Source organism: Phyllosticta citribraziliensis, assembly GCF_038025025.1.
Source record: "Phyllosticta citribraziliensis strain CPC 17464 chromosome Unknown J3D65scaffold_5, whole genome shotgun sequence".
Lineage (NCBI taxonomy): Eukaryota > Fungi > Ascomycota > Dothideomycetes > Botryosphaeriales > Phyllostictaceae > Phyllosticta > Phyllosticta citribraziliensis.
The window spans coordinates 780,188-806,206 of record NW_027117342.1 but is presented as its reverse complement, the minus strand read 5'-3'; the positions used below and the strand labels follow the sequence as shown (position 1 = coordinate 806,206).

Sequence of the window (26,019 nt, the reverse complement as noted above, 5' to 3'; positions counted from 1 at the left end):
CATGTGGAAACAATGTAAGGGATACTGATGCAGATGTGCAGTGCAAAAATTGGTTCTCGTTTGATGGCGAAAGGAGGGCAGAAGATGAAGTGCAAAAGGACACAAGATCATTGGTCAAGATTGTAAATGGTCCGAGCGTTGATGCACGGGCTCTTCAAGGCGGCGACCGACGGCAAAAAACTCCGGTCATAACTTTTTTTGGTTTCCGACCTCCATCACCAGTCTGCAACACAACATTCGCCGCCATGGGTCCCCACCGCAAGAAGCAACGTCTTTCCGAGGATGGCAAAGCTATCGCTGCCGTCGCGACCGATGACTCGCCTGAAATCTCTACGAAGTCGACTCCAACAGACCAGAAACAAAAGCAGGCCGAGCAAAAGCTTGCCGACGACCCCAACGCCGTAAAACACCGTCGCCAGCTCTTCATTCGCGGACTCCCTGCCACCGTCACCTCCGAAATCCTTACCGAGCTCTTTTCGCAATCATACCCCATCAAGCACGCCGTTGCGGTCCTTGACAAGGAATCCAAACAGTGCAAGGGCTATGGTTTCGTCACCTTTGCCGACGCCGAAGACGCTCAGCGCGCGAGCGAAGAGTTCGACGGATCGGAGGTCGAAGGCCGCAAGATTCGCGTCGAAGTCGCGGAACACCGTCACCGTGACCCACAAACCGGGGCTGCTACTCCTTCGAAGGAGGGCAAAAAGCACCAAGCGCAGGATCCGCTGAAGAGTCAGAGCAAGCTCATCGTTCGCAACCTGCCGTGGAGCATCAAGAAGGAGGAACAACTGACCAAGCTGTTTTTGAGCTATGGCAAGATCAAGAATGTTTCGCTCCCCAAGAAGGCCAGCGGCATGCTTGCCGGATATGGCTTTGTGACTTTGCGCGGTCGGAAGAATGCCGAAAAGGCGTTGGAGGCCATCAACGGCAAGGAAATTGACGGCAGAACACTGGCTGTGGATTGGGCTGTCGACAAGGATACTTGGCAAAAGGTTCAAAAAGACGCTCAGGAAGAGGAGGCTGAAACTGATGAGGCGGCCGACGACTCAGACAAGGAAGCTGCGTCGGGTGAAGAGGAAGACGAGGATGAAGTCTCGTCGGACGTGGATGAAGACGAAGATGAAGACGAAGAGGACGAGGGATTGGATGAAGAGTTCGACGAGGTCGAAGAGGAAGCCCCACGACACCAACGCGACTCCAACCATACAACCCTCTTCGTACGGAACTTACCTTTCACGTGTGTGGATGAAGACTTGGTGGAACACTTTGAACAATTTGGAGCTGTCCGTTACGCGAGAATCGTCATTGACCGAGACACGGAAAAGCCCAAAGGCACTGGTTTCGTCTGCTTTTACAATGAGGAGGATGCCATCAACTGTCTCAAGGCTGCACCGAGAAATCCTCTGGGAATGGCCTCCAAGGAAAAGCCCGGTCCAGCCGTCGCTCAATCAGTACTTCAAAACGAGGACGCCGACCCCACTGGAAAGTACACCATGGACGGCCGCGTCTTGAACATCACGCAAGCAGTCGACCGAACGCAGGCCGAAAGGTTTACTGCGGAGGGTGTCGAGCATCGCTACAAACGCGACAAGGACAAGCGCAGGCTCTATCTACTCTCCGAGGGCACGATTGCAACCAACTCGCCCATGTACAACCTGTTGCCCCCGGCCGAGGTCAAGCTGCGTGAGGACAGTACCAAGCAACGCAAGAAGCTCATTGAAAGCAATCCTTCCCTGCACATGAGTTTGACTCGTCTGTCGATCCGCAACATTCCCCGCACCATCACTTCCAAGGACCTCAAGCAGCTCGCCCGTAAAGCCGTCGTTGGATTCTCCACGGACATGAAGGAAGGCAAGCGCCAACCGTTGTCCAAAGAAGAGCTCGTCAGAGACGGTCAAGAGCAGAAGGAGGCCGAAAAGCTGAGGAAATCGAGGGGCAAGGGTATTGTCAGGCAAGCCAAAATCGTGTTTGAAGACAAGCAGGGCAGCAAGGTGAACGAGTATTCCGGCGCCGGTCGCAGCAGAGGTTATGGCTTCATCGAGTACTACACGCACCGCAATGCGCTCATGGGTCTTCGGTGGCTCAACTGTCACGAGGTTGACTACACGGCCATTGAAAGCAGCAAGGGCAAGAAGCTGTCTCCGGAAGATGTCAAGGAGAGAAAGAAGAGGCTGATTGTCGAGTTTGCTATCGAGAACGCTCAAGTCGTGCAGCGAAGGAAAGAAATGGAGGAGAAGATGTACGAGCGGAGCCAAAAGAAGGCTGAACAAAAAGACGAGGAGGGAGACTCTCGGTCAAAGAGAAAGGATGGCAAGGGGAAGAAGGGAGGTTTCAAAAAAGGTGACAAGGACTCACGCAAGCGCAAGAGGGCGGGTGATGACGACGGTGCGTCAAAAAAGTCAGAGGAGTCTGCGTCGAAAGACGAGAAACTTGCCAAGGCGTCGCGCATCATTGCCAGGAAGAGGCAATTGCGTAGAGCTCGCAACAAGGGCAAGGCCTGAGGAAGCGGTAGAACAGTGGGCGAATACGTTGAACAATGTACCTGCAAGCATCAAGATACCAATCGGATTTTCTGCGCCGTCAAGCAACTGTCAGTGCGAATACCACGATACACGAGTGATGTATCCAGGTAGCACCGCCCTAGCATCAGTGGAACGGGGAGCTTTGAAAGGCTGTGAACTGTGCAAGAGATAAAGATTCGTTTAAGTGACGACAGGCTTGAAGAAACCAATCTGGTTCCGCACAGTCTTGGGGTTCATCATCGAAGCAACGTTGGAAATCTTCAAGTGAATTCCCTCAGCCATCCACATGTCAACGGTGCAACCAAAGAAATTTCGACGAACTGGAACCCTTCAAGGATTGACCGGCGGCCCGGCCCAGCCACCGGTCCGCTGCCGTCTGCACGGAGCTATATGCACGAAATTCCCATTCCGTACAGGAGCGTCTTTGCCCCTGTATGGACGTGCCGAAGCGCTTCTGCCGCCATGCAGCAAAAGTTTGCAACATGCAAAGAGCAAACCAATCGGTTTCAGATGCTGTGGCAGGTTGTCAAAGCTCGCCTTACAACGTCTTTTCTGGTCGTTGCACACCATATGGGTCAATGTCCAATATGTGATGCGTAGCATGCCCTGACGACCTCACGTCTGCCAGGACGGTCAACAGGCCGGCGCACAGCATATGGTCACCCAGGACACAGGTCTACACGAAAGCTCGGACTCACCAGGCATCTTCATCTAAATAGTCACGGCACGTCAGGAGCGTCTTCAAGAAAGATCCCAGTTTCTTTCCCTTTCGTGTCTCCACGGCTGCTGCCAGTATCCGCCGGGCTTCAGCGGTACTAATCAAGACAAGGAGAACGCTTCTTCCCGCCACGCAGGCATCCAGGCCCCATGGCAGGCAGGGCAGGCTCCCCCAGATCCCGCGCCAAACTCGACCCCTGCTTGGATGGTCTGTCGACAGTCCTTTGCTCCACCTCCTGCCTGATAGGACACGGCGCACCTCGCTCAGCATGATGTGAGCAATCGAAAGGAGGCGACCCCGGACCACGCAGCAGATGAGATCGGGGAGGGGATTGGCAGAGGATTGGGGGAATATAAAAAGGGGAGTCGAGCGTTTTCAAACGCACAAGTCCTACCTTCACTCTCTTACCAGTACAAAAACTGTCGCCCCTTGTGCTCGCACCCTCACAACACGTGCTCTTGCGACGGACCGACGGACGGCTTCCTTCTCGACAGCTGACAAAGCCACCACTGCTCACGCAGAGCGTCGAAAAACTACATACGGTATGTCGATGACAGCTGACACCCGCGCGGACACAGCAGACACCATCCAGCTTCCGCAGTGCAGTACTGACAGGAATAGATTCAATTCACACATCCACCACAAAATGTGCCAGTACGAGGCCATCCATTTCAACTGCGGCCACGTCTACAAGCGCCTCATCAAGTACTGCCACTTTGCGCGCAACGACCCCAACCACCAGTGCTTCGGCGCGTGGAGCATCAAGCGCGAGTGGCGGCAGCCGCACGAAAATTGCGGAGGTTGCGTCGACGCCGGCCTGCCGCGCGATGCGTACCAGCGACGCATGTGAGGGAGCGCGACTGGAGGAACGAGGGACAAAAGCTGGACTCTTAGGGTATTTGGCTAAGGGCAGGGGTTCCGGCGGATGCCGCGCAAAATTCGGACGGCGCTGTCACGGCTTTTCGTTGCGCTGGCTCGTTGTTTGTGGTTTCTTCGTCTTACACTATAACAAAAGCACTTCATAGCGGGCAATTTGGATGAGGGCGTTTGGAGTTGCCATTTGGTTGGGTACTTCTACAGCTTGGATTCTATTCGTTTGGACCTGATGGTACGTCAGCGTGGTTGTTCAAAATATCAGACTTTCACGTGTGTTCAGACGTGCTTGGGCAATGTCAGTAATACGATATTTGTACTTGAGTACAGACGTACCTCTTGATAAAAGCCTTGCGGCAATTTTCTTCAGACTACAGCTCAGACTTGCTCTGGAACCATGACGCCAAAAAGTACAACAGGACGAGGCTGACGATGCAAAAAGCGGCGTCGGTGAATAACTGAGATTGCAACTTTGAAACTTGCCTCGATTGCAAAGGGGCCCTTCAAATCGACGCTGGTAAGCCGTCTCACGTACAACTAGGCCGAGTGGCAAGGCAGACACAGTTGATTGAAACTATGGCGACTACTCACAGATTGGCACGCTGCACCTTGCCAACAACATTGTAGCGCTTGCTGAAAAAAGTAAACCACTCGTCGAGGACCGTCTTTTCCTTGTCGGCCAAGTCTTCCCACTCGGGCACGCAGTCCTCGGGCTTCAGCGAGGACTGGGCTAGCGCGCGGTTGGGCTCCTTGCCAGCAAAGACTGCGCTGGCTGTCAGATGGCGAGCAACTGGAGGTAATCAGGCTTCTTACCCTTGTACTGGCCGCTCGGACCGTAGGCTTCGTTCTTGGTGACATCAAAGACGGTGCCCTTGGCCATGTCAGTTGCACAGTAGAAAATGAAGGATGGTTTCGTACCTTGATTGCCACCAGCGTCGGGAAGCCTTCATTCGTACCTGCAACTGCATCAGAGCCGCCATGATCATCATGCGCACGCATGGGCCTTACCGTTACACTTGGCCAGGTACTCGGGGGTGATGGGATCGTCTTTAGGCGGGTCGAGCTGGACGGGATTCTTTGGCTCGAAGCGCTTGGGCTCTTCGGCGTGGTTGGCGTCTCTCATTCCGTTGTCGGCCATGATGAATAATTTCGGGTTGCACAGTGGTGTATGTTGCTTTTGTGGTTGAGGATGTTGACTCGAGGAGCGGTGCCAGCTGGAGATGCTGTCCCGAGGTGGGGTTGGCCGGCCAGGACTTTTGGTAGATGTGATTGGTCGGGACCGACTGCCAGCAATGCATCCTCCCTGTCAACTTCAACCTCATCTTCAATCGACAAAGCATAGTCCTTGCATCCCGAATTATCTCGCGTGCATTGAACAAACAAACGGCATGCATTCATCTATTTGAGATCTTTCTACCCCGCCAAATGTCCCTCGCTGAAGTCCCCCTCAACCTACAGGTGTTTGTACCATCAGGGTCAACAGCGAATCGGCAATCTGTGCCGCAGCAAGAGTAGTGGGCTCTCCCACGTTGTCGTACACAGGAGCAACCTCAACTACAAGAGGTCGTCAGTCACACCGTTTGTCTGTGCACGTTGGAAGGCTGCAGCCGACTTACCAACATCTGCACCAATGACCTGCAGCCCGGTCAGGCCGTCAAGGATGCTCAACAGTTCCCGGGTGCTCCATCCACCGGGCTCCGCCGTGCCCGTTGCTGAACCAATCAGATTGGTATTCCTACTCGTTGAGGCTCACTCACCTGGCGCAAAAGCTGGATCCAAGACATCAATGTCGACAGAGATGTAGACTCTGCTTCCAGAAACTCTGGCCTTTAGCCGTTCGATGATGCCGTCAATGCCGATGCGGTCAATTTCTCGTGCTTTGACCATTTCAAACCCACATCGAGCGTCGTTACCCAAGTCCTTGTGGCGATTGAAAACTGGAGCTCGGATCCCCGCATGGATTGACGTATTGCGGATCAATCCTTCTTCGTGTGCAATGTGGAGGAAAGTTCCGTGGTTTACACCTCTGGAGATTCATTAGCGCCATTGCATCGAGGAACTTTTTGCGTACGCGTAGTGGGAAATTCCGCCACCTGTGCACCGTTAGCTACGGATGTTGAATATTCGGACTCCTTACCTAGGACTTTTGGATCCCACGTATCTACCAATGGTCAGCCTGCTCGATACCATCTGGATTCACGTACCGAGGTGGCTGTCGAAATGAATCACGCTCACCGGGCCCCATTTCTCCGACGTGGACCTCAGCGCTGACAATGTCGTGGTATGATCGCCGCCAAGAGTGAGTATCCTTGGTGTCGTGTAACTGCTGGCATTCGTCTTGCGAGCCGCAACGACCTACGTGCGTCACACGTTAGGCTAGCAAACCGATTGGACTGTCCAAACCATGCCACGGCATCGGCAAGGCGCGTCTACCGCAGGCTACGCCAGATCGACGCCTACGGAAATTTCCTTCGCGCCCACACGTGCCGTGACAAAAGTATTGGTACTTGAGGCCACTCACCTTGTGCGCCCGGTCCAGCTGTCTCAGTGCAACAGTATTGTCCTATTGCAGCAGTCAACAACGTTGATTCGTCGATGAGATGCAACGAGACTTACCAGGACCGTCAACGGCACGTCGCCACAGTCGACAATCCTTGCCCAAGTGTTGTAGGTGCTTTCGCCTGCACAATGTTCATCAGCAAACGTTTCTTGCATTTCTTGACGAGATGTTTTGGATATGCAGGTCCGACTCTTCTCAGCATGTGACTCAAAGGCCATGCAGGACTCCTGGGCCGTGTAATGTAGCAGTACACGTCAGGCGCCGCCATGCCTCTGTCGAGACTTGCACGCGGGATTCGTCGTTGACAGGTACGTACCAGTGTAGATGTTGTACCCCACTCCCAGCCTTCTCGAGCCAAGGCGTATTCCCGTAGGCCCATATCGCGCTCCTGGTCTTGCCGTCACTCCCTGTTTCATCAGTCTGGTGGTTGAAAAAAGGAAGCAATTCGACCCGTCTCCATCCCAATGTGTGCTTCAAAGTCATGAAGACTTTCCAATTTTCCTGTGGTCTATTCCACCTCGAGCCCAGACACCCCAAGGTACATCGCCCAAAAAAATGAACCTACCGTATCAAACGGCGCACCCAAAACCGCAATATCAAACGCCTCGCCTTCCTCCTTTTCCTCCGCATCCGCGCCAGCTAAACAATGCACGTGCGGCAGATTGGCAAACGTAGTCAAGCCAGCCCACGGAGCGTCGCCGATGCCATCGCCCAAGAGACTGCCGCCGCTGGAGCCGAGCAGCGGGTTTTGTTGGAAGCCGAGAGGAGAGAGCGGGGGAAAGGCAATGTCGCGTGCTGTTGACGTTGCTGCGAACAGAAAAAGCAGGGTTGTTGAGGCCATGTTGGACTTGAACTGGACAAGATTGTTGAAATTGGCTTTTGGATGAGGGGTGTTTTATGTGCTGTAGATATAGATAAATCAGTCTTGACAAGCTACGTTGTGTCAATGATGCGGAGGAGTATGGATAGTCCCCGCTCGCTGTTACCTTCCGTTCCTCTGCTACGTCTTGTTGAGCTAAACCCAAAGAGGCAGGTCGACCCCATATGGACCCTCAAAAAACATGGATTTGGCAGTTAAGTGCACAATGTTTGCAACTTAATATATCAATCTCCATTCATTGCTCCATCGCTGGGATATAATTCCGCCTCCATCATTTCTTGTCCGTCAACAATTCCGTAGCCAGCTTGTCCTGCTGACCCGAACTTCCACTCCTTTCGTGAGGCTTGATCGCCTCTCCAGGCGGACTCTTGCTTCCCTCTCCATTCGCCTCCGTCTCTGCTGCCGCCTTCTTCAACCTCTCGCTGTCCTCCGACTTCAAATCCTTGGTCTTCGCTTCCTGCTCGTCGTCGCTGTCGCCCAAGCTGAACGGATCGTGATCATCGGCTTCTGGGTTGGGCGCTACCGATGTCAAGGGCTGCCATTTCTTCGTCTTGGATACCGGTGAAGGTTGGCGGTAGATCGCGTCGACTTCATCAACGGGACCGGACTGCGGAGGCTTGGGTGTAGGCTTGAAGAGGTCGGGATTGGCTGTCGGTCGGTTGGTACGAGAGTGCGGTCCTAAATTGTCAGCATGCATTGTAAACAGCACACCTGGTTCCATACCCTCATTGTCCCTCAGCTCGAGCCCAGAAAAGTCGTCACTCAGCACGCGCGGGTCTGCATCATATCTCTCGCGGTCCGCACTCCGCCTGCCTTCCGCACTCTTGCGAATGCCATGAAGTTGATCAGATTGTGAAGGTCCAAAGTCTTGTCGCCTGTATTGATTCGAGGATCCAGCCACTGGCTCCTCCTCTTCGTCGCCATCCAACTTCTTCTTGAAATCGCTGATCCACTTGTTGACCTTTGTCTGCGTCTCAAGAAAGCCCTTCTTGATGTTCTCCTGGATTACCGGGAGGTCGTCTGCGAGATCTTAGCCGGAACCTGAGCGGTTGCTCTTCACACTGGAGTTATGGTCCTCTTACCGTCAAAGAAGCTATGTTCGCGATCGTCGTACATTTCGTTGGGCTTCAAATCCGTCTGTCTGCGTTGACCGACAGGCGGATCACCCCTCCCACGAGTACCGTATCCCGCGGGCGCGCCGGTGCTTTGGTAGTGCTCTGCGAGCTGGCGCGCGTAGAGTTCGTCGGCCTCCAGCTGTGTGCGACCTGAGCCAGGACGAGGAGGTGGCGGAGGAGGGACATCGTCAGCCTTGAAGTTGGGGTCCGACATGCCTACTGAATTAGCGACTTCCTGGTCATGTTCGGAAAACATACTCAACAGAGCATTAAATGCTGGCTCGACCTTGCCTCCACTAGCCACCAAAACAGCCTTGATAACCTTTGGATCGGTATCCGGGAAAGCCTCAATCAACGTCGCTTCGGCTTGCGCCATGGGGCTCATGGGTCGAGGAGGCTTGGGAGGGGGCGCGGGGTCGTCGTCGTCGGGAGCGTCTTGGAAGCTGACTTTTTTGGGAGGGGGGGACTTGGTTTCCCTCTCCTGCGTCGCAGAGTCTGGAACATCATCGTCAAAGTCCATTTCGCGTGCGGTCGTAGGCGACTCTGGCTTTGAATTCTGTCGCAGATCAGCGTTGGGCTCTTGCACAATATTGAAAGTGGTATGCGCGCAACTCACAGCCTTTTCGGTGGCGGACTTCTCGGACATGGTGGCGATAGAATCGGCAAGCGAGCATGAAACGTGTGAGGAGCCGACCGAGAGCAGTGGTGTTGGGAGTTGGAAGCAGGACGAGCTGTAGATGTTGCCTGGACTCCTGCGCCGCGACGCAATGACGTTGACCTTGGCCAACGGGCTTGGCGCGCTAGCCGGTCCCGGCCCGCCCTGTCCGCTCCGCCATCACACACGGATCCATCTCCTGACATCGCTGTCGCCATGGACCCGGACGATTCCTCCTTTATTCCTTCGCTGTACAAGCCGACCTCCCTCCTGCCAATTGCTCGTCATCGCGAGAGTCTGCTCTACCTCGTCGAGACTTTTCCCGTAACCATTGTCGTCGGCCACACGGGAAGCGGCAAGACTACGCAGATCCCTCAATTCCTGGACCAAGCAGGATGGACTCGTCAGGGAAAGTCGATCGCCGTTACGCAGGTGGGTCAGTTGGCCTCGTTTACTCCGACTTATACTGCCCTAACTTTGTTTAGCCTCGGAGAGTGGCTGCCACGACGGTGGCCGCTAGAGTTGCTGATGAGATGAGGTGCAATCTGGGTCAAGAAGTCGGCTACTCGATTAGATTTGAAGATGTGACTTCCGAGGCCACAAAAATCAAATTCCTCACCGACGGTCTGCTCCTGAGGGAGGCTTTGGTGGACCCTTTGCTTTCTCGGTACTCTGTCATCATGGTCGACGAAGCTCATGAACGCTCCCTCAGCTCTGATGTTCTCCTTGGACTGTTGAAAAAGATTCGCAAAAAGAGGTCAGACTTGCGCATCATCGTCAGCAGTGCAACGCTTCAAGCAGAAGATTTTCTCAATTTCTTTGCTGGAGATGACGAGCAAACTGGCAGGATCATCAGCCTGGAAGGTCGAATGTATCCCGTAGACATACACTATCTGGAGCAGCCCGCTGAGGACTACGTCGAGCGAGCCGTCAAGACGGTGTTTGACATTCACACCCAAGAGCCAGAGGGCGACATTTTGATATTCCTCACTGGACGAGAAGAAATCGAAACCGCGATCGAAATGGTCGCAGATCGCGCCGCATCTCTGAACCCAAACGCCCAAAAGCTCCAGCCGCTTCCTCTCTACGCCGGCCTTTCTACAGACCAGCAAATGTACGTCTTTGAGCCCGCGGCCGAGAACACGCGCAAAGTCATTGTAGCAACCAACATTGCCGAAGCATCCGTGACCATCGAGGGCATCGTCTACGTCATCGACTGCGGATTTGTGAAGCTAAAGGCCTACAATCCGACTGCCGGAATCGAGACTTTGACAGCAACACCAGTCTCAAAAGCATCTGCCACCCAGCGTGCTGGTCGTGCAGGCCGGACGAAGCCAGGAAAATGCTACCGCCTTTACACCGAGCAAGTCTATGAATCCTTGCCAGACGCCACGGTTCCCGAGATCCAACGATCAAACTTGGCACCGACGATACTTCAACTCAAGGCGCTTGGAATCGACAACATTGCGCGATTCGATTACCTGACGCCCCCTCCCGCCGAGCTCATCATCCGCGCTTTGGAGCTTCTCTACTCTCTTGGCGCTTTGGATGATTTTGCCAAGTTGACAAAGCCACTGGGGACGCGCATGGCCGAGCTGGCCGTTGAGCCAATGACGGCAAAAGTCTTGCTCACCGCGTCATCCTTTGGATGTCTGAGCGAGATCTTATCCATTGCCGCCATGACAAGTCTGCAGGGCAATGTGTGGTTCTACCATGAAGGTCAGAAAAAGGCGCAAGAGACTGCACGCCGCAAATTTGCCGTCGAAGAAGGAGATCACTTGACTCTCCTCAACGCCTACCAGGCCTTTGTCACCAAGGGAAAGAAGGAGGCCAAATGGTGCAGAGACAACTACCTCAACTACAAGTCAATGACTCGAGCCGTCAGTGTTCGGAACCAGCTGCGGAGATATCTTGAAAGATTCGGAATCGATGTTTCTGAGAGTTTGAGCAGCGGCGTGTTGAGGGCTGGTGGTCCCGACAAGGCGGAGCAGATTCGAAAGTGTCTCACAACTGGGTTCTTTGCGCACGCCGCGAGGATGCAACCAGACGGCACCTTTAAGACGGTTGGAGGAATGACTTTGCATGCGCATCCAACGTCTTTGATGTTTGTAAGTTTGCCCAACTCCTTTTTGATCCCACTAACACCTGCAGAATCGCAAAGCTGATTGGGTCATTTTCCACGAAATCATGGAGACTGGTAGCAAAACCTTTATCCGGGACATTTCCAAGATTGAAAAGGGGTGGCTTTTGGAGTACGCACCCAAGTACTACAATACGAATAGATAGAAAAACGCCGTCGTAGCTATTTCATAGCCTCGACAAAGACCTCTCGCATCCCCTTCAAAAAGCTTGACAGCTCCCTGTTCTCGTTCAATCTTTCCAGTACCCTCTCCACTTCTTCCGTCTCCACCTTTGGCCGCAAGTGAGTTATGCGGTATTCCCTACTGCCCATGTCCAACTCAAACCATGCCTCCTTCTCCCAATCCATCTCATCGATATGTGTATAGACAAACTTGAGCCGGTCGTCCATGCCCGCGCCCTCAATCCGCATGCACAGGTAATTCTCCCAGAAGTCGAGCTCCGGAACGTTGAATCGAGCCTGGCTATCCAAATAGCGAGCGTGCTTGTTTTGTGCATCGCGCTTTGCTGCAATTTGTTTCTGGACGTCGGCAATCTGAGATTTGAGCAGGTCGCGACGCGAAGTTTGTTCGTCGCGGCGCGCATTCAGGTTGGCGATTGCGTTGTTCATCTCGGCCGTTTCTTGCGACTCTTTGGAGAGCGTCTGTTGGTGCGTCGATGATTTGAGGGTGAGGATTTCAATGTCGCGCTGTTTCTGCCTTTCGTCCTCTGCGTCCTGTTAGCTCGGTCTTCTACCGTCTGCGGGAACCTACCTTGCAACTCGGCGATGCTCAAGCGGAATTGGTTGCGCTCCGCCAGTACCCTCTTTCGACCCTTCTCGATGAAGTCGTCGAAGCGTGCGGTAAAGCTGTTCATGCGCTGGCGCAAGTCGTCGAAGCCAAAGTTGATGCTCGGCAAGGAGTCGGCCATGGAAGGCGCATCGGCGGAAAATGGCGCGCGCATGGCGCTGGTAGACAAGGACGGTTCAAAGGTGGCAGCCATGGTGGTAGTTTGGTGATGTCGTGGAGGTGTTGTGGTGGTGTTGACGATTGTTTACTTTGCATCCTGTTGCGGGTTAGCGTCGGCGGTAAAGCGGTAGCTCCGTCAGGCCCAGCAAAAAGTTGTCGCATCGACTCTCCACCGACTCGCCGCATCTGCACTCCGTTGAACAACTTCATGCTACCGATCACCTCTACACCATTATTACGCCGTATCCTTCGCCGGAAATGATCGCGCTCAAATACGACAAACCGTACGACGTACTCGAGCCAGATGACTGATCGCTCGCTCCACGACCTGCACTACGGTCACTTTGGCTTTCCCAGCTACAATGTAGACAATCACTCGTGGGACTTTCCACGGCAGCCGGGCCAGAGAAAGGAGCTGCGGCCCTTGGACGAACCCAAAATCTCAATTGAGGCCTCCGGCGCAGAGCAAGTCGAGCGCAACACCAACAATGCAGACATTTTTCGCAAAAAACAATTCTCCGGGCTGTATCCAGAGCTGTTGATCGAAAAGGATGTTCTGGCACGCGACCTTCAAGTCTCTCAGGCCATCGACATCGTTGCCTCCAAGTACGACCCCCTGCGTGGAGATTTGTTGGCTTTCGGAAGGGCTCGAGACGTCCATCGCAAAGGCTCGAGAGCAGCCCTCGCCTTTGCAGCTGTGCCTGGTGGAAAAGCGGGCGAAGCGCTTCGCCTGATAAGAGCTGTGCCTACACGACATGGTTGGAGAAATGACAAGAACTTCTGGGTGAGGACGCCGGAGCTGGAGCACGGAGAAACTGGCTGGTGGTGCGGAAACGGTGCTCCCATTATGCAAATCATCGCTGCGGCGCCTACGGCTGAGGATCGAGGAACGTACTTGGCTGCGCGGACGGCTCGATCGGTCCATCTTTTTCGACCACTCTTCCACCGCACACCAGTCTCAGCATCGAGAGCGCCAAATTCTCGCTCGTCATTCCGGCCTTCGAGATTGGAAGCCAGTCCGCTCGTCACCCTCTTGCTCGAACCCAACGATCCTGCGATATCCGACCTCACTTTCAATCCTTGGTACCAGCGTCAATTTGCCACCCTAAATCAAGAAGGGTCGTGGTCTATTTGGGATCTTGAGGGTAGAAAGGGAAGAAGACATCGCCACAAGACCGTCGTCGCGTACTCCGGCCATCTCGAAAGCGCGGACGACACGTTTGAACAAGACGAGGACTTGGGCGGCCGATATGATTGCTGGGGACGCATCACCTGGGTAAAGGACGTCAGCACTGTCGCCGTGTGCAACAGGCGGAACGTTGTCGTCTCGAATTTTCGAGGACATTCAGCTCGACTGAGTGCTGCGAGCCTCAGACTCGGAAGAAGTACCTGGATTCTTGACTTACGAGTCGATCCTCTTGATCCCAAGCGTTTGCTTGTCTTGACGTCTAGTCATGTTCTGGTCATTCAAGTCCCAAGCTTGGAGAACACGGATCCGCAAAAAGCCATCGACCCCGTCGTTCTACTTTCTTGGCGACATTTTCGCAACGTTGAAGATACGACTCTCCAAATCACTCCAGTCGTCCAGGAGCATGGTGCGTTGCCATTTCATGAGAAAAAACACCCACTGACTTTTCAGACTGCATTCTATTGCTGCGCTCTCAACAAAATAGTCTCGTGACGTCTTTAAGCTACAAGCGACAGGAAGATGCCGAGTCTGCCTTGGTTGCTTGCTCGGATCCGATCGAGCTCAATCTAGGACCAATAGACACCCCCGGTGCGCGACCTACGTCTGTGGTGGGGGTGCACGCTCAACCACTCGAATACAGCGAGGTTTCAGGTCGAGAGACCTCTGGAATCGGCCAAGAGTACCGCGACCATGGTGTTCGATTTTTTGGACTGTGGTTTCTTTCGATCAAGATGGAAATTTACCACCAGTTTGCTTCCGTGTGGGACTCCGAGTACGACCTTTCCGACCCACCATGGAGAAACCCTCCTCGAATCGAACAATTTTCGTGGTATGGCAAGGGCTCTGCTCAATTGAGCTCGCGCATTGTCAAGGAGGATTTTGTTGTTCCTGATGAGTATGCCAGCGAAGAAGAGGATGTGACACCTCCGTGGTTGAACGGAAAGAGACGTCGACGCCATCGCGTGCAGGCGTTGCCCCGTGACCTCCCGACAGATGGTGTGGACCATTTTACCGTGAACAACACTCGGGTCAGCCAAAATCTGAATGAATCGATCAAGGCGGAAGCCGAAGACATCACTGCGGCAACTACAAGCTTGAGAGAAGTTTTGGGAGCAGAAGCCGACACCGAAACCCACCACAACGACACTCTCATGCAGTTTGCTGGCTTTGAGATTGGCGTTGATGATGTTGATGAGGGGTCGCTGGCGTTCGCGGAGCTTCTCCAGTCGTTTTCTTTGGACAACGTTGCGGAGAATGCATTGTCTATCAATGTTCTCAAAAATGCTCAAACCCAGTTGGGCGAGGAAGTCGGCTCTCCACTTCCATCCATTTCGGCAACTTACGACAAGATTATCCAGACCTGGTTGTCCGGACTACCTCAAGACACGCCTGGACGAGTTCGCCTGACGAATGAACGACTGGCGAGGCAGGTCGCAACTCAACTGTGCTTGTCGGCCACCACGATACGCATCAAGCAACCAGCACCCCAGTCTGATGAAGCGGAAGTAGCGGACAGTCAAAGGCTTGATTACGAGTCGCCGCTGAAGGCGCAGAGCCAGGGTGCGGGCTTCGGACCAGACTCGTTTCCGTCCAGTCTTCCTGGATCGCAACTGGGCTCGTCGCAGTCATACTTCCACGGCACTCTTCCGACTCCCGAGGCAACTCCGTCGCTTGTATCTGGGACAACGTTTTCATCTGGAGTTTCTTCAATTCATGATGGAGCAGTGTCACGGCTGAGACAGTACACTACATTCAGCAAGCAGCAGCCGTCGTTGAACCGTCAAATGACGCGCTTGCTGTCGCACTGGGCACCAGGAACCAACCCTGAGTTGTATGATTACTACGCGACCAAGAGAGCGAATGAGCGCGCAGCTGCCATGAATGACGAGGGACTCACCCAAAAGGAGCGTGAGCGTCTGCACAGGAAAGCGATGCGACACCTCAAGAGACAGAGACGGGAAACTGCAGCCCATTTGGCTCAAACAGCTTCCCAGACTCCTCTGGTGATTCACCACCAGCCTCAAAGCTCTCCGGGTCCTGCAAATATCCCACGGCCAAATCTCAGCCAGTTCGTTAGCAGCCAGATGACCCCATCACAGTTTCCAAGCACTCAGGTTGAAAGGGGCACGCATGGCGGTCGTCCGAAGAAGAAGAAGAGGAGGATTGAGGGATTTTGATTCAGTACGATACCCTTTGTTGTTGCATAGCGAATAGGAGTTAGGGCATTCATCCACAAAGCATTGTATAGCGATCAAGATAAGATAAGATTCTCACGTGCCTGGTGACGTTCGGGATTGTGGTCGATAAGTCCAGGCCGAGGTCCGGGGTACTTGAACCGCGTCACCACGACTGGACCTTCCAGCAACTTCTCCATCATCTTCACCCCACAAAGATCCAGTGCTCGGCCCTACTTTAGGCCCGCCTGTCGCACTTCATCACCATCCAGCCCTATTGGAATCGTCGCGATAAATGGCCGGCGCAACAGCTCCCAAGTCGCGCGTGCTCCCCGTCATCCCACTTGCGGCGCCGTCCGTCCTCTTCCCCGGCACCTCGCTCACCCTGCCCATCGTCAATCGCGCCGACATCGCCTCTCTACTTGCGCACATTTACAGTCGCGCGACCAATACCAAATCCGATACTCCGGTCACCATCGGCTGCGTCCCGCTGGCGTCGCCGCTGCTGAGCCGCGATGGCAAGAGGTTGATTGACTCGAAGAAGCGGGGAAACAAGGACGTGTCGGCCAGAGGGGATCATAAGGAACCCGTCCATGCGACCAAGGATGATTTGTATGCGTACGGAGTGCTGGCCAAAGTGTCGGGCGTGCAGGGAAGAGGACAAGGCGATTTAAGTCTGGTGGTGGAGGGTATTAGCAGGTTCAAAATCAAGGAAGTCATTCAAGAACGGCCATACTTTGAGGCGGAGGTGTTGTACACGGAAGATGATGGTGCGTTCCCACTACCTGCGCAGAGCCATGACCTAACTGTTGCTAGTTGATACTGCGGATCCCGCCCTGATCAAGCTCTTTGCCGAGCTGAAGCAGCTCTCGCGCGAGTATCTTGCCTTGGTTCGACTTTCCTCCATCCTCCCCGGCATGAATATGAACATGACGCCCATCCTGGCACGACGGTTGGAACTTTCCATTGCGCGAAAAGGAATCGAAGAGGCGGGAGTCCTGGCCGATACCATGGCCGCAACCGCTTCGGAATGTTCTCGCGAGGACCGACTCCTCGTGCTTTCTACTCTATCCGTCAAGGCGAGGGTTCAGCGAGTGATTGAGATTGTGCAGCGCGAGATTCAAAACATTCAAGGAAATAGCCGCTTGATTACACTCTCCACAAACAAGTCAAACGGCATCGACCCGGAGAAGATGGGAATATTGAACAGAGGACGCATCCGCATGCCCAACTCGATGAATGGATCAAACGGCTTCCCCGGCTTCCCGGGATTCCCAGGTGGAGGCAACGGAAATCAGGAGGAGGCTAGCGAGCTCGACGAGTTGAAGAAGCGGCTCGAGGACGCCAAACTTTCTCCCGAAGCAGACAAGGTTGCAAAGCGCGAGCTTGCCAGGCTCAACAAGATGAATCCTGCGCAGACAGAATACCAGGTCTGCAGGAATTATCTCGAAAATTTGGCCGAGATTCCGTGGACAAAGGTTACCCAGGATCAGCTTGACGCTCAGACTGTGGCGAGAGCGAGAAAACAGCTCGATGATGACCATCATGGGCTCGAGAAGATTAAAAAGAGGCTCCTGGAGTACTTGGCCGTCCTGAAGCTCAAACAGTCTGTGAATGCTGGCTTGGAGGCTCAAATCAAACAACTGTCCGACAAGGAGCATGAGGATGAAAAGCCAAAAGAAACAGATGTCGAAGCGAGCGAAGATGAAAAGTCCGAAAAGCCGACTGTCGAAGCCGACCCAGCAGAAAAAGAGCGTCGTCAAGAGCAAGAAACGCGGCTCCTCGAAAAGAAGCGCATGGTCGACAAGTCTCCCATTTTGCTCCTCATCGGCCCCCCGGGCACTGGCAAGACTAGTTTGGCAAAATCTGTGGCGACTGCTCTGGGCCGCAAATTCCATCGCATCTCTCTTGGTGGTGTTCGTGATGAGGCCGAGATTCGCGGACACAGAAGAACTTACGTCGCCGCGATGCCGGGTCTCATTGTCCAAGGACTCAAAAAGGTTGGCGTTGCAAATCCCGTCTTCCTTCTCGACGAAATCGACAAGGTTGGACATGCAAACCACAGCGGCGACCCATCTGCTGCGATGCTCGAGGTCCTCGACCCGGAGCAAAATCACACCTTCACCGATCACTACATCAACATCCCCATCGACTTGAGCAAAGTTCTTTTCATCGCCACCGCAAATTCTCTGGATACAATCCCTCCACCTCTGCTCGACAGAATGGAGACGATCCAGCTGTCTGGCTACACGACGCTGGAGAAGCGCCACATTGCTACTCAGCATCTACTCCCCAAGCAAGTCATGACCAATGGTCTCCAACACGACCAAGTGCTCCTCCCAGAGGAAGTCATTGACAAAATCATCACGGCTTACACTCGCGAGTCTGGCGTACGCAACCTCGAGCGCGAAATTGGCAGTGTGTGCCGCTACAAGGCAGTAGAGTACGCCGAAGCAAGCGACACCAAGAATCTGCAAGCCTACCACCCTGAGGTTCGTCTCGAGGACCTTGAAGCCATCCTTGGCATTGAAACCTTTAGCGAAGAGCTTGCAGAGCAAACCTCGCGTCCCGGCGTCGTCACAGGACTCGTAGCCTACAGCACCGGCGGCCAAGGTAGTATCCTCTTCATCGAGGTTGCAGACATGCCGGGCACTGGGCGCGTACAATTGACGGGCAAGCTTGGTGATGTGCTCAAAGAATCTGTCGAGGTGGCCTTGACGTGGGTCAAAGCACACGCATATGACCTTGGCCTCACGGCCGATCCGACGGAGGATATTATGAAGGCGCGCAGCATTCACGTCCACTGCCCTGCTGGTGCTATTCCCAAGGATGGCCCCTCTGCCGGACTTGCTCACACCATTGCCCTCATCTCGTTGTTTGCCGCCAAAGCGGTACCGCCGCGCCTCGCCATGACGGGAGAAGTCAGTCTGCGCGGAAGAGTGCTGCCGGTGGGTGGCATCAAGGAGAAATTGATTGGAGCGTTGAGAGCCGGCGTCGAGGTTGTTCTCTTGCCTGAGGGCAACAGGAAGGACGCAAAGGACTTGCCTGAGGAGGTCAAGCAAGGCTTAAAGATTGAGCACGTCAGTCACATTTGGGAGGCCATGAGGCACGTCTGGCCGGATGCGAGATGGCCAGGCGAGAAGGGTTGGGTTGGTCTTGAGAGTAGATTGTGAGAGATGGAATTCTTCGTTTGGCAAGGGGTTGCGGCGTTTAATGGAGATTCAATCACGACTACATATTGATTTTGCTGAACGTCGGTTGGCTGTCGAGTGCTCCCATATTTGTTTGAAAAGAAATCAACAAGCGGCTCACATAGAAACCATTCCCATGCCAAACCACAAACCGCATCCTCCAACAGAAAGCATGCGGTCCAATCAGCAGCAGGGTCCGGAGTTTGCGCCACGGCCTCGGCCCAGGGCAGCCTGTCCCAGCAGCGCAATGATATCACAGCCCGAGATAAGATAACAATCTCCCCCATGCACTCGATCGCTGCAGGACCTGCTCCGTACTCCTGGGATCAATCTTGCTCGCCCTGACTAGAACAGCCGCTGCCAATATCGGCCGTCACATGCCATTACCTCAACGAGCCCTATCTTATCTGTCTGCCTCAGGCAAGAAGTTGAATTAAGGCTGCGCCAGCGATGTGAGGTTGACGGGGCCGGCCAATCAGGGGCTGCGGATTGCCGTAGTTCTGCGTTTGATAAGACGACGTTGATGGAACATTTGGGCCATCCAGTTGACCCCGGCGGCCGCTGTAGCTGTGACATTTAGAAATAGATGTTAAGCGCATTGCGACATCTTCTTCAGCATTTCACGATTTGGAACGCGCGCATTTGATGTGAAGCTACACAGACATGCGTCTATCATTGCTTATCTCTGAAGCCAGAGGGTAAATCGACAGCGACACAGGGCAACCCTTCGGCGTCTGGTCTCCGGAGACTAACTTTATTGGGCAAGTTTTTCCCGTTATTGAACGCCGCCGTCCCAGCTGGCTAGCGGCTGCGGAAGAATCCAGACAATCTGTAGGCGAACGGGGCGCCCACGCGAGGAACCGTCCGTCCACGAGCCTCCTGTCTGCAGCCCAGAAGGTGGACCTGTGAAGAAACAAAAGAAATGGTGACATGACGACATGGACAAGAACTGACAGTTCTGAAGATTCCGCCATCCGCTTATCTGCGTTGTTGTCAACGAAACTCAAAACAACACATTTCCAGAAACAACCTTTACCACTTATCAACGGGGGCCGCAAGCAAGCAAGCGAACAAGCTCGTCTCTGCCAAAAATACTTTTGTACTTACGCAGCCACCATGCCCATCCCACGCGCCCTTCACCAAGCACGTTCCCCCGGTTCCTCCCTCCCCGTCCATTCATTCGACCCTCCCTCCTCCCCACGCGCCCAGTTCTTGGCCTCCGCCGCCCATCGCGATGCCCACGCTCTTTTCGGCCCTCATCCCCGATTCCCGGCCCCAATCTACCTCGTCTCATGCAGTGCCGAAACGGCGATGAACGCGTTTGCGCTGCTTATCGGCCGCCGTCGTGATGGGCGCGAGGCGTCTGACAAGCTCAACCAGCAACCACCAGAGCCAAGCTGGCGTTCCGCTGCGCTGGAGCGGCGGTAGTCGTGACCCCCGCGCGCCTACTTGCCTACCCAGGGTACACTGCCGTGCCGAAGGATTCGGCTCGTCTTGACTCTCCCTTTGTAAGCTTGGCTGGCCGGCCCAGGCGGAGCGCGTGTCGTCTTTCTGGGCGGACGTACCGCGGCGGCAGAGATAAAGGTAATGGAAGACCCACTACGCGTATGAGCCATCGGTGTCAGGCGAAGATATAATATACGCGGGGGCTCTTCTTCACAACGGTTGATTTGCTTTTTCCCGCGTTTGCACTCCCACCCCTGGTTTGGACTTCGTACCTGGCACCAGCGATATTGTGAGCCTGCTTGCTGCTCGAGGTTGCCAACCATGGCGGACGCCACCACGATGTTCCCTACCGTAAGTTGTGCTGCTCGCACGACTAATTCCAGACTGACGATGACAGCCGGAGTTCAACTCCGCCGAGCCCAAAGGCGGCGACCCGACCATGGTCAACGTCAACTCCCAATACACGGGCATCGAGTTCCACTACATCTGGTTGATGTGTTGCAGCGTCTTCGTCTTCCTCATCATCCCCGGTATCGGCCTGCTGTATGGCGGTCTTGCGCGCAGAAAGTCGTCACTCGCGCTGCTTTTCCAATCTTTCATGGTCATGGCCGTCACCACCTTTCAATGGATGTTCTGGGGCTATTCGTTGGCCTACAGTCGCACCGCCAACGCCTTCATTGGCGACCTTTCCAACTTTGGCCTCATCAATGTTCAGGTTGCCCCGTCGCCAGGCTCCGCGCTCATTCCGGAGATTGTGTTTTGCTTGTACCAGTTGCTCTTTTGCGCTTGTACCGTCCAGATCGTCATTGGCGGCTCCTTTGAGCGTGGTCGGATTGTGCCGTCGCTGGTGTTTGCCTTTTTGTGGGCGACCATCGTCTACTGCCCCATTGCGTGCTGGACCTGGAACCCCAACGGCTGGTTGTACAATTTGCCCTCGCTCGACTTTGCCGGTGGTGGACCTGTGCACATTGCCTCTGGATGGTCGGCGCTGGCTTATGCGCTTGTTCTTGGAAAGAGAAAGCATCATGGCGAAAAGAGCCACGCAAAGCCGCACAACACGACCCTGGTCTTTCTGGGTAAGCTGCAACTTTCACTATATTCTACAAAGCTGACTTGGTTAGGAACTGTCCTTATTTGGTTTGGTTGGTTCGGCTTCAATGGTGGCTCGGCCCTCAACGGTACCGTGCGCTCCATGTTTGTCTGCTTCAACACCAACACCGCCGCTTGCTTCGGTATCCTCGGTTGGGTCATTGTCGACTACATCAAGCACAAGGGCAAGTTCTCCGTCGTCGGAGCCTGCTCAGGTGCCATTGCCGGTCTCGTTGGAATCACCCCCGCTGCCGGTTTCGTCTCTCTCTGGATCGCTGCCGTCATTGGCTTCCTCACGGGTGTGGCCTGCTCGCTCGTGCAGGATGTTGAAAAATGGATGCACATCGACGAGGGCATGGATGTCTTCAAGCTTCACGGAATTGGCGGCATGATTGGATCCTTCCTCACCGGCATCTTCGGACAGACCTGGGTGGCGTCCCTCGACGGCCTGGGAACTTCGGGTGCTGGTGCTCTGGACGGCGAAGGCATTCAAGTTGGCAGGCAACTTGCCGAAATCACCGCCATTTCTGCCTACTCTTTCGCCGTCTCTTGCATTCTGCTCCTGGGTCTCAAGTACATTCCGGGCATGCATCTGCGGGTGAGCGAAGAGGCGGAGATGATTGGTCTGGACATTGACCAATTTTTCGACGAACAAATTGGCGATTGGACCCTCGTCGAGCAGACGCATGTGACGACCGGAATGTCCCCGGCCATGAACAACAGCCAGTCTGGTGCCAGTAGCCACCGGAGTGACAAGGAAGATGTTGCGCCGAAGAGTGCTTGATTTGTTTGTTTTAGAGTAATGCGTGATACCACTGGAGCTTAGACGAATATATTCTAATGGCGTTTTGACTGTTCAACCATTCAAATTTGAGCTGCTCGTTTAAACTCCTCCGCCATTGGCTTCAGAGTCTTGGCGGACTGGGACCAGTCGCAATGTTTGAGACCGTCGTTGGTGGTGATGATGAAGAGAGTTTCCGCCGCGCTCACTCGAATCTACTTGATGTTAGCGGAGAATAAACCAGATTCGTTGAGAATACCTTGGGAAAGGCATGTAGCAACATGCTCGACAGTTTCGTCATGACATCCGGGCGAATAGCTGGCACAGTTGCAAGCCCTCGGTAGGCATCCAAGGCCAGGTGCAGTTTGGCGATGTTGTTTGATTTGAAGTGCGACTTTTGCACGAGGGAAAGAAGATTTCGCCATCTTTGGGACGGCTTGTCAGAACGCATCATCAGATTTATATAGGGACTTACTTGAAATTGCTGTCATTCAGCCGCTGCAGGACCTGCACGTCGAAGAGAAATGCTACTACGTCCAGCAGTGGCATTATGATTCGGTCGTTGGATAGATTGGCTTTGAAAACGCCAAGGATTGCGTTTGCGACGTCGAACAAGGAGGTTTGTGCGCCCTCCACAGGTAGCGATTCCATTTTTTCAACAAGGGCAAGTCGAGAGGCTTGGACGACCGATTCAGATCCCATGCCGGCGGAACTAATGTAGCCCTCAACAAAGGCTAGTTCCGTCGGATCCTCCAAGTCCGAATCGAGCTGCTTCAATGCCGTTTGGAAGTACTCGAGGGAAGACACACCAAAGGCTTCGAGCTCAGGTTCACTGGCAAAGTTAGTAACCGCATTTGCACATGAATTCTGACTCACCTTTCAAAGACTCCATGACCATTCCGATGCAAGCAGGTGGCTGCTCTTAGTCGAACTTTGTCGAGTTTTTCAAGGGACAGCCGCAGCACCGCAGCGTGCAGTTGAAGTTGTACCTCAAGGCCTGCCGTCAATCCCATTTGCCAGGCGCTCTCCATGGCATTGAGCGCTTCAAGCCGCACGAGAGAGCCAACATCCCCGCGCTCATTGATGGTGTAGTCGTTCAGCGCAGTCAAGAGAGCTCCCGCGATCTTGATTCTGAGGTCTTCAACGACCACACTGCCAAAGAGCAGCTGAAGGCTGCGAAGTGCAATCACGCGCGTCTCTATTTCAAACGGTGCTGTACATCGGGATGCAAGAGCTTCGACGATCCGCGTGCGATTTTGATCCGGGATTGTGGGATATACCGCACCGAGTGCCATCATGTAGCCACACGCTCTGACATTCATGCGAGTCGTTGCTTGGCCAAGGTGTGAAAGCCAGCTGTCAAGTAGGTCTTTTCGCCCATCTTCTGTGAGGAGGATTGAGATTTCTGCGACAGCCGGAGGTAAGTTTCGAAGGACGGAGTCTTCGCTCCTTCCAAGGCAATGGGTGAGTGGCGTCAAAGCGGTATCCACGTCGTGTTTGAAGTGTTCGGGGCGACTATTGGCAATGCGGGCCAAAGCTGCAATCAGAGCACAAACAGCACCAGCCGTGAATTCTGGCCGGAGGGCTGGTGACGTGAATGCTTTTTCGGGCAGCTCGAGCTGACCATTAAGAAGATTCCAGCAGTCCATCAATCCATCCACGCCTTCGTTGGAGCTAGATGCCTTCAGTCGACTCAAAGATTCGTCGAGCAGAGAGGCCAGACAGAGCATCAGGCCATGTCTTTCTTCCACTTCTCGAACCTGGCGCTGGACCAACTGTGCCCTGACCTGCTCAATCATACTCCTGAGGATTCCAGGCAGCTGGAGTGAACCAAGCCGACCAACAGCTTTGGCTGTTGCCAATCTTGATGCCGAATCCAAAGATCCCACTCCTCGCCACCCGAGCAGCCCATCGAACAGGGCTTGCCAATAGATTTGCTGGAACTTTGCTGCTTCAAAGCTGACTTGTCCCAGCGCGCGATCACGAAGACCCACGGCATGAAAGTCGATCGTCTGCACGAGGGAGATGCCATCTTTCACCATATCGGGATGCCGTCCAACGAGCTCTTGAAGTGCAGCTGAGGATCCGCGCCGAATGTTGCCAGCCGGGTCCAAGCAGGCTGTGGTGAGAAGCTCTATTCCTAAGACTTGAATGACAGAAAGGCTTTGATCGTGGACTTGAGCCGACCGAATGGAGGTGGTAGGGACGTTCTCCAGCTCTTTCGTGGAGTAGCGTCGGGATATTGCCCATATACCAAAGCAGGCAGCATCCCGCACGTTGGTTCCAATCGATCCGCCTGTCGCAGAGCGTTGCTCAAAATTCAGAGCCAGCACGAGGGCATTCAGGATTTCCGGTAGCTGGTCAACGGCAGGAGCCCTTCGGTACAGGAGATGCGACAGAGTAAGGGTAAGGCCATGCCAGCGAAGGGCATTTACCACGGTAAGATTGGGGACGGGTCCTTCCCAAAGCACATCCTCGTCAAGACAGCCAAGAAGGGCTTCAATGACCTCAGCACCCATCTCGTCTGGTAACTTCATGGCAATGATGCTGAGTGCCTTGCTTGCGGCGTAACGAACAGGGCTGTCGCCGTCCCCGACCGATTGAAGAAGAAAATCAATTACATCTTCCAGCAGGGCCGATGTATCTTCCAAGCCATCTGATTGGAGAGAGTGGACAACAATGTTGCGAAAAGTCTTGATGATCAGCTTTCTTGACACAGCTGAAGACTTGAAAAAGGCAAGGTTTCCTTGATTGATGATGCTGTCACAGGCGCGATAGATTTTTTGAATGTGACTTCCAAGCTCGTCTTTATTAGCCGAGGCGACAAGACCGTTGAGAAACGTCAGCACTCCGATGCAACGATGGATGCCAGCAAGCTCCTCCGAGGTGTTCTCGAAATAGGATAGGGCCCAGTCAACTAGAGAATGGAGAACACCGAGCCGGCGCATATCTGGCCTGAGGGAAAGTCGAACCAATGCCCCGCTGGCGGCAGTCCTCTCCTTTGCAGCACATTCCAGATGATTGATGCAGATTGGAATCATTCGATTCACGATACCGGGCAAGTCGTCTGGCAAAGAGATGCCGGTCCGGGCTTGGGCAGTTTCGGGAGGCTGGAACGAAGATATCGATGCGAGGTCAAAGGGCGCCAACATTAGATGAGAAAGCCACAGCAACCCCACATACTTTTCCTCCCACGCAAAGGAATCGTCCTTCAAGCCTTGCTCGACGTGGTCCAGCATTGGCTCCAAGTAACGAGGTTCGTTGTTGAGAAATCCCACAATGATCTTCTCTCCGCGGACTTTGCATAGCGTGTACAGGATTCGGGAAATGGCAAAAGAGATGGAGACGAGTTTTGGCTTTGTGATGGCGGCCGAAGGCAGCCGTAAACGCTCCAAGTAGGCAGATACCAAGGGAGGGACGACATGCTTCAAATGTGCATCCAACAGCTGCGGATCTTCTTGAAACGGCTCAATCTGACCCAATCAGCTAATGAAGATACTCAAGATGGGCACTTACCAACGATGTAAGGCGATGGAGCTCGAGCTGCCTGACTGCGCGGTGAACACGTCGATTGCCGGAGCGGTCTGTTTTCCAAAGCAGTGTTTCTAGCGACGTCTGCAAGTCGGACAGCAAGCCGACTGATGCTCGCTGCAGCTTGACGTCTTCGTCGTCGATGGGGTCCATTGCATTGGTGATGCAGGGGTCGAGTGCGAAGTGGGTGGTCTTCCCTGAGCGACATGTGA

At 54.1% G+C, this 26,019-nt stretch overlaps 11 protein-coding genes across 11 annotated transcripts; 6 read left to right on the top strand and 5 right to left on the bottom strand.

Annotated features, from left to right (window-relative positions):
• The first annotated feature begins 218 nt into the window (after window positions 1–218).
• J3D65DRAFT_322908 (uncharacterized protein) lies at window positions 219–2,592 on the top strand. Its single transcript, XM_066795356.1, has one exon. The coding sequence runs from the start codon at window positions 246–248 to the stop codon at window positions 2,496–2,498; it is 2,253 nt and encodes a 750-aa protein (XP_066655996.1). The 5' UTR covers window positions 219–245; the 3' UTR covers window positions 2,499–2,592.
• A 913-nt stretch (window positions 2,593–3,505) lies between these two features.
• Window positions 3,506–4,087, top strand: J3D65DRAFT_667016 (uncharacterized protein; the record flags this gene model as incomplete). The annotated part of the gene is made up of 2 exons (XM_066802986.1): window positions 3,506–3,510; window positions 3,859–4,087. The coding sequence occupies 2 exons, from the start codon at window positions 3,506–3,508 to the stop codon at window positions 4,085–4,087; spliced, it is 234 nt and encodes a 77-aa protein (XP_066655995.1).
• A 610-nt stretch (window positions 4,088–4,697) lies between these two features.
• On the bottom strand, window positions 4,698–5,233 carry J3D65DRAFT_551385 (putative progesterone binding protein; the record flags this gene model as incomplete). Its single annotated transcript, XM_066797036.1, has 4 exons — window positions 4,698–4,873; window positions 4,924–4,981; window positions 5,029–5,066; window positions 5,119–5,233. The coding sequence occupies 4 exons, from the start codon at window positions 5,231–5,233 to the stop codon at window positions 4,698–4,700; spliced, it is 387 nt and encodes a 128-aa protein (XP_066655994.1).
• Window positions 5,234–5,343: 110 nt separating this feature from the next.
• Window positions 5,344–7,637, bottom strand: J3D65DRAFT_621574 (arginase family-domain-containing protein). The gene is made up of 10 exons (XM_066799975.1): window positions 7,236–7,637; window positions 6,987–7,077; window positions 6,727–6,791; window positions 6,632–6,673; window positions 6,315–6,465; window positions 6,248–6,271; window positions 6,182–6,203; window positions 5,868–6,136; window positions 5,727–5,822; window positions 5,344–5,664 (listed from the first exon to the last, which is right to left on the bottom strand). Exons 1-10 carry the CDS (start codon window positions 7,509–7,511, stop codon window positions 5,558–5,560), a joined length of 1,143 nt encoding a protein of 380 aa, XP_066655993.1. The 5' UTR covers window positions 7,512–7,637; the 3' UTR covers window positions 5,344–5,557.
• Window positions 7,638–9,397, bottom strand: J3D65DRAFT_621570 (uncharacterized protein). The gene is made up of 5 exons (XM_066799974.1): window positions 9,282–9,397; window positions 8,924–9,221; window positions 8,633–8,881; window positions 8,274–8,570; window positions 7,638–8,228 (listed from the first exon to the last, which is right to left on the bottom strand). The coding sequence occupies exons 1-5, from the start codon at window positions 9,309–9,311 to the stop codon at window positions 7,822–7,824; spliced, it is 1,281 nt and encodes a 426-aa protein (XP_066655992.1). The 5' UTR covers window positions 9,312–9,397; the 3' UTR covers window positions 7,638–7,821.
• A 136-nt stretch (window positions 9,398–9,533) lies between these two features.
• On the top strand, window positions 9,534–11,659 carry J3D65DRAFT_621563 (putative ATP dependent RNA helicase). The gene has a single exon (XM_066799973.1). The coding sequence runs from the start codon at window positions 9,854–9,856 to the stop codon at window positions 11,483–11,485; it is 1,632 nt and encodes a 543-aa protein (XP_066655991.1). The 5' UTR covers window positions 9,534–9,853; the 3' UTR covers window positions 11,486–11,659.
• Window positions 11,406–12,553, bottom strand: J3D65DRAFT_621561 (chromosome segregation protein Spc25-domain-containing protein). Its single transcript, XM_066799972.1, has 2 exons — window positions 12,212–12,553; window positions 11,406–12,167 (listed from the first exon to the last, which is right to left on the bottom strand). The coding sequence occupies exons 1-2, from the start codon at window positions 12,438–12,440 to the stop codon at window positions 11,623–11,625; spliced, it is 774 nt and encodes a 257-aa protein (XP_066655990.1). The 5' UTR covers window positions 12,441–12,553; the 3' UTR covers window positions 11,406–11,622.
• A 25-nt stretch (window positions 12,554–12,578) lies between these two features.
• Window positions 12,579–15,852, top strand: J3D65DRAFT_621558 (RNA polymerase I-specific transcription initiation factor RRN6-like protein). The gene is made up of 2 exons (XM_066799971.1): window positions 12,579–14,001; window positions 14,046–15,852. Exons 1-2 carry the CDS (start codon window positions 12,711–12,713, stop codon window positions 15,770–15,772), a joined length of 3,018 nt encoding a protein of 1,005 aa, XP_066655989.1. The 5' UTR covers window positions 12,579–12,710; the 3' UTR covers window positions 15,773–15,852.
• Window positions 15,853–15,941: 89 nt separating this feature from the next.
• On the top strand, window positions 15,942–19,101 carry J3D65DRAFT_657808 (Lon protease C-terminal proteolytic domain-containing protein). The gene is made up of 2 exons (XM_066802532.1): window positions 15,942–16,539; window positions 16,586–19,101. Exons 1-2 carry the CDS (start codon window positions 16,065–16,067, stop codon window positions 18,940–18,942), a joined length of 2,832 nt encoding a protein of 943 aa, XP_066655988.1. The 5' UTR covers window positions 15,942–16,064; the 3' UTR covers window positions 18,943–19,101.
• Window positions 19,102–20,727: 1,626 nt separating this feature from the next.
• J3D65DRAFT_676382 (ammonium transporter AmtB-like domain-containing protein) lies at window positions 20,728–22,279 on the top strand (the record flags this gene model as incomplete). Its single annotated transcript, XM_066803609.1, has 3 exons — window positions 20,728–20,757; window positions 20,804–21,482; window positions 21,528–22,279. 3 exons carry the CDS (start codon window positions 20,728–20,730, stop codon window positions 22,277–22,279), a joined length of 1,461 nt encoding a protein of 486 aa, XP_066655987.1.
• An 80-nt stretch (window positions 22,280–22,359) lies between these two features.
• J3D65DRAFT_667007 (tubulin folding cofactor D C terminal-domain-containing protein) lies at window positions 22,360–25,960 on the bottom strand (the record flags this gene model as incomplete). Its single annotated transcript, XM_066802985.1, has 5 exons — window positions 22,360–22,491; window positions 22,536–22,701; window positions 22,752–23,108; window positions 23,153–25,749; window positions 25,793–25,960. The coding sequence occupies 5 exons, from the start codon at window positions 25,958–25,960 to the stop codon at window positions 22,360–22,362; spliced, it is 3,420 nt and encodes a 1,139-aa protein (XP_066655986.1).
• Window positions 25,961–26,019: the final 59 nt, after the last annotated feature.

Bases quoted from the DNA above. Each gene is read 5' to 3' on its own strand.
- J3D65DRAFT_621558 (XM_066799971.1), top strand. From the start codon at position 12,711: ATGACTGATCGCTCGCTCCACGACCTGCACTACGGTCACTTTGGCTTT. The intron at 14,002-14,045 runs GTGCGTTGCCAT...CTGACTTTTCAG, and splicing joins TCCAGTCGTCCAGGAGCATG to ACTGCATTCTATTGCTGCGC.
- J3D65DRAFT_322908 (XM_066795356.1), top strand. From the start codon at position 246: ATGGGTCCCCACCGCAAGAAGCAACGTCTTTCCGAGGATGGCAAAGCT.
- J3D65DRAFT_621561 (XM_066799972.1), bottom strand. From the start codon at position 12,440: ATGGCTGCCACCTTTGAACCGTCCTTGTCTACCAGCGCCATGCGCGCG. The intron at 12,168-12,211 runs GTAGGTTCCCGC...AACAGGACGCAG, and splicing joins GAGCATCGCCGAGTTGCAAG to AGGACGAAAGGCAGAAACAG.
- J3D65DRAFT_657808 (XM_066802532.1), top strand. From the start codon at position 16,065: ATGGCCGGCGCAACAGCTCCCAAGTCGCGCGTGCTCCCCGTCATCCCA. The intron at 16,540-16,585 runs GTGCGTTCCCAC...AACTGTTGCTAG, and splicing joins GTTGTACACGGAAGATGATG to TTGATACTGCGGATCCCGCC.
- J3D65DRAFT_621574 (XM_066799975.1), bottom strand. From the start codon at position 7,511: ATGGCCTCAACAACCCTGCTTTTTCTGTTCGCAGCAACGTCAACAGCA. The intron at 6,674-6,726 runs GTAAGTCTCGTT...CTGCTGCAATAG, and splicing joins ACGTGCCGTTGACGGTCCTG to GACAATACTGTTGCACTGAG. The intron at 5,665-5,726 runs GTAAGTCGGCTG...GACCTCTTGTAG, and splicing joins GGTCATTGGTGCAGATGTTG to TTGAGGTTGCTCCTGTGTAC.
- J3D65DRAFT_621570 (XM_066799974.1), bottom strand. From the start codon at position 9,311: ATGTCCGAGAAGTCCGCCACCGAAAAGGCT. The intron at 8,571-8,632 runs GTAAGAGGACCA...AAGATCTCGCAG, and splicing joins CGAACATAGCTTCTTTGACG to ACGACCTCCCGGTAATCCAG. The intron at 8,229-8,273 runs GTATGGAACCAG...CTGACAATTTAG, and splicing joins CGAGCTGAGGGACAATGAGG to GACCGCACTCTCGTACCAAC.
- J3D65DRAFT_621563 (XM_066799973.1), top strand. From the start codon at position 9,854: ATGAGGTGCAATCTGGGTCAAGAAGTCGGCTACTCGATTAGATTTGAA.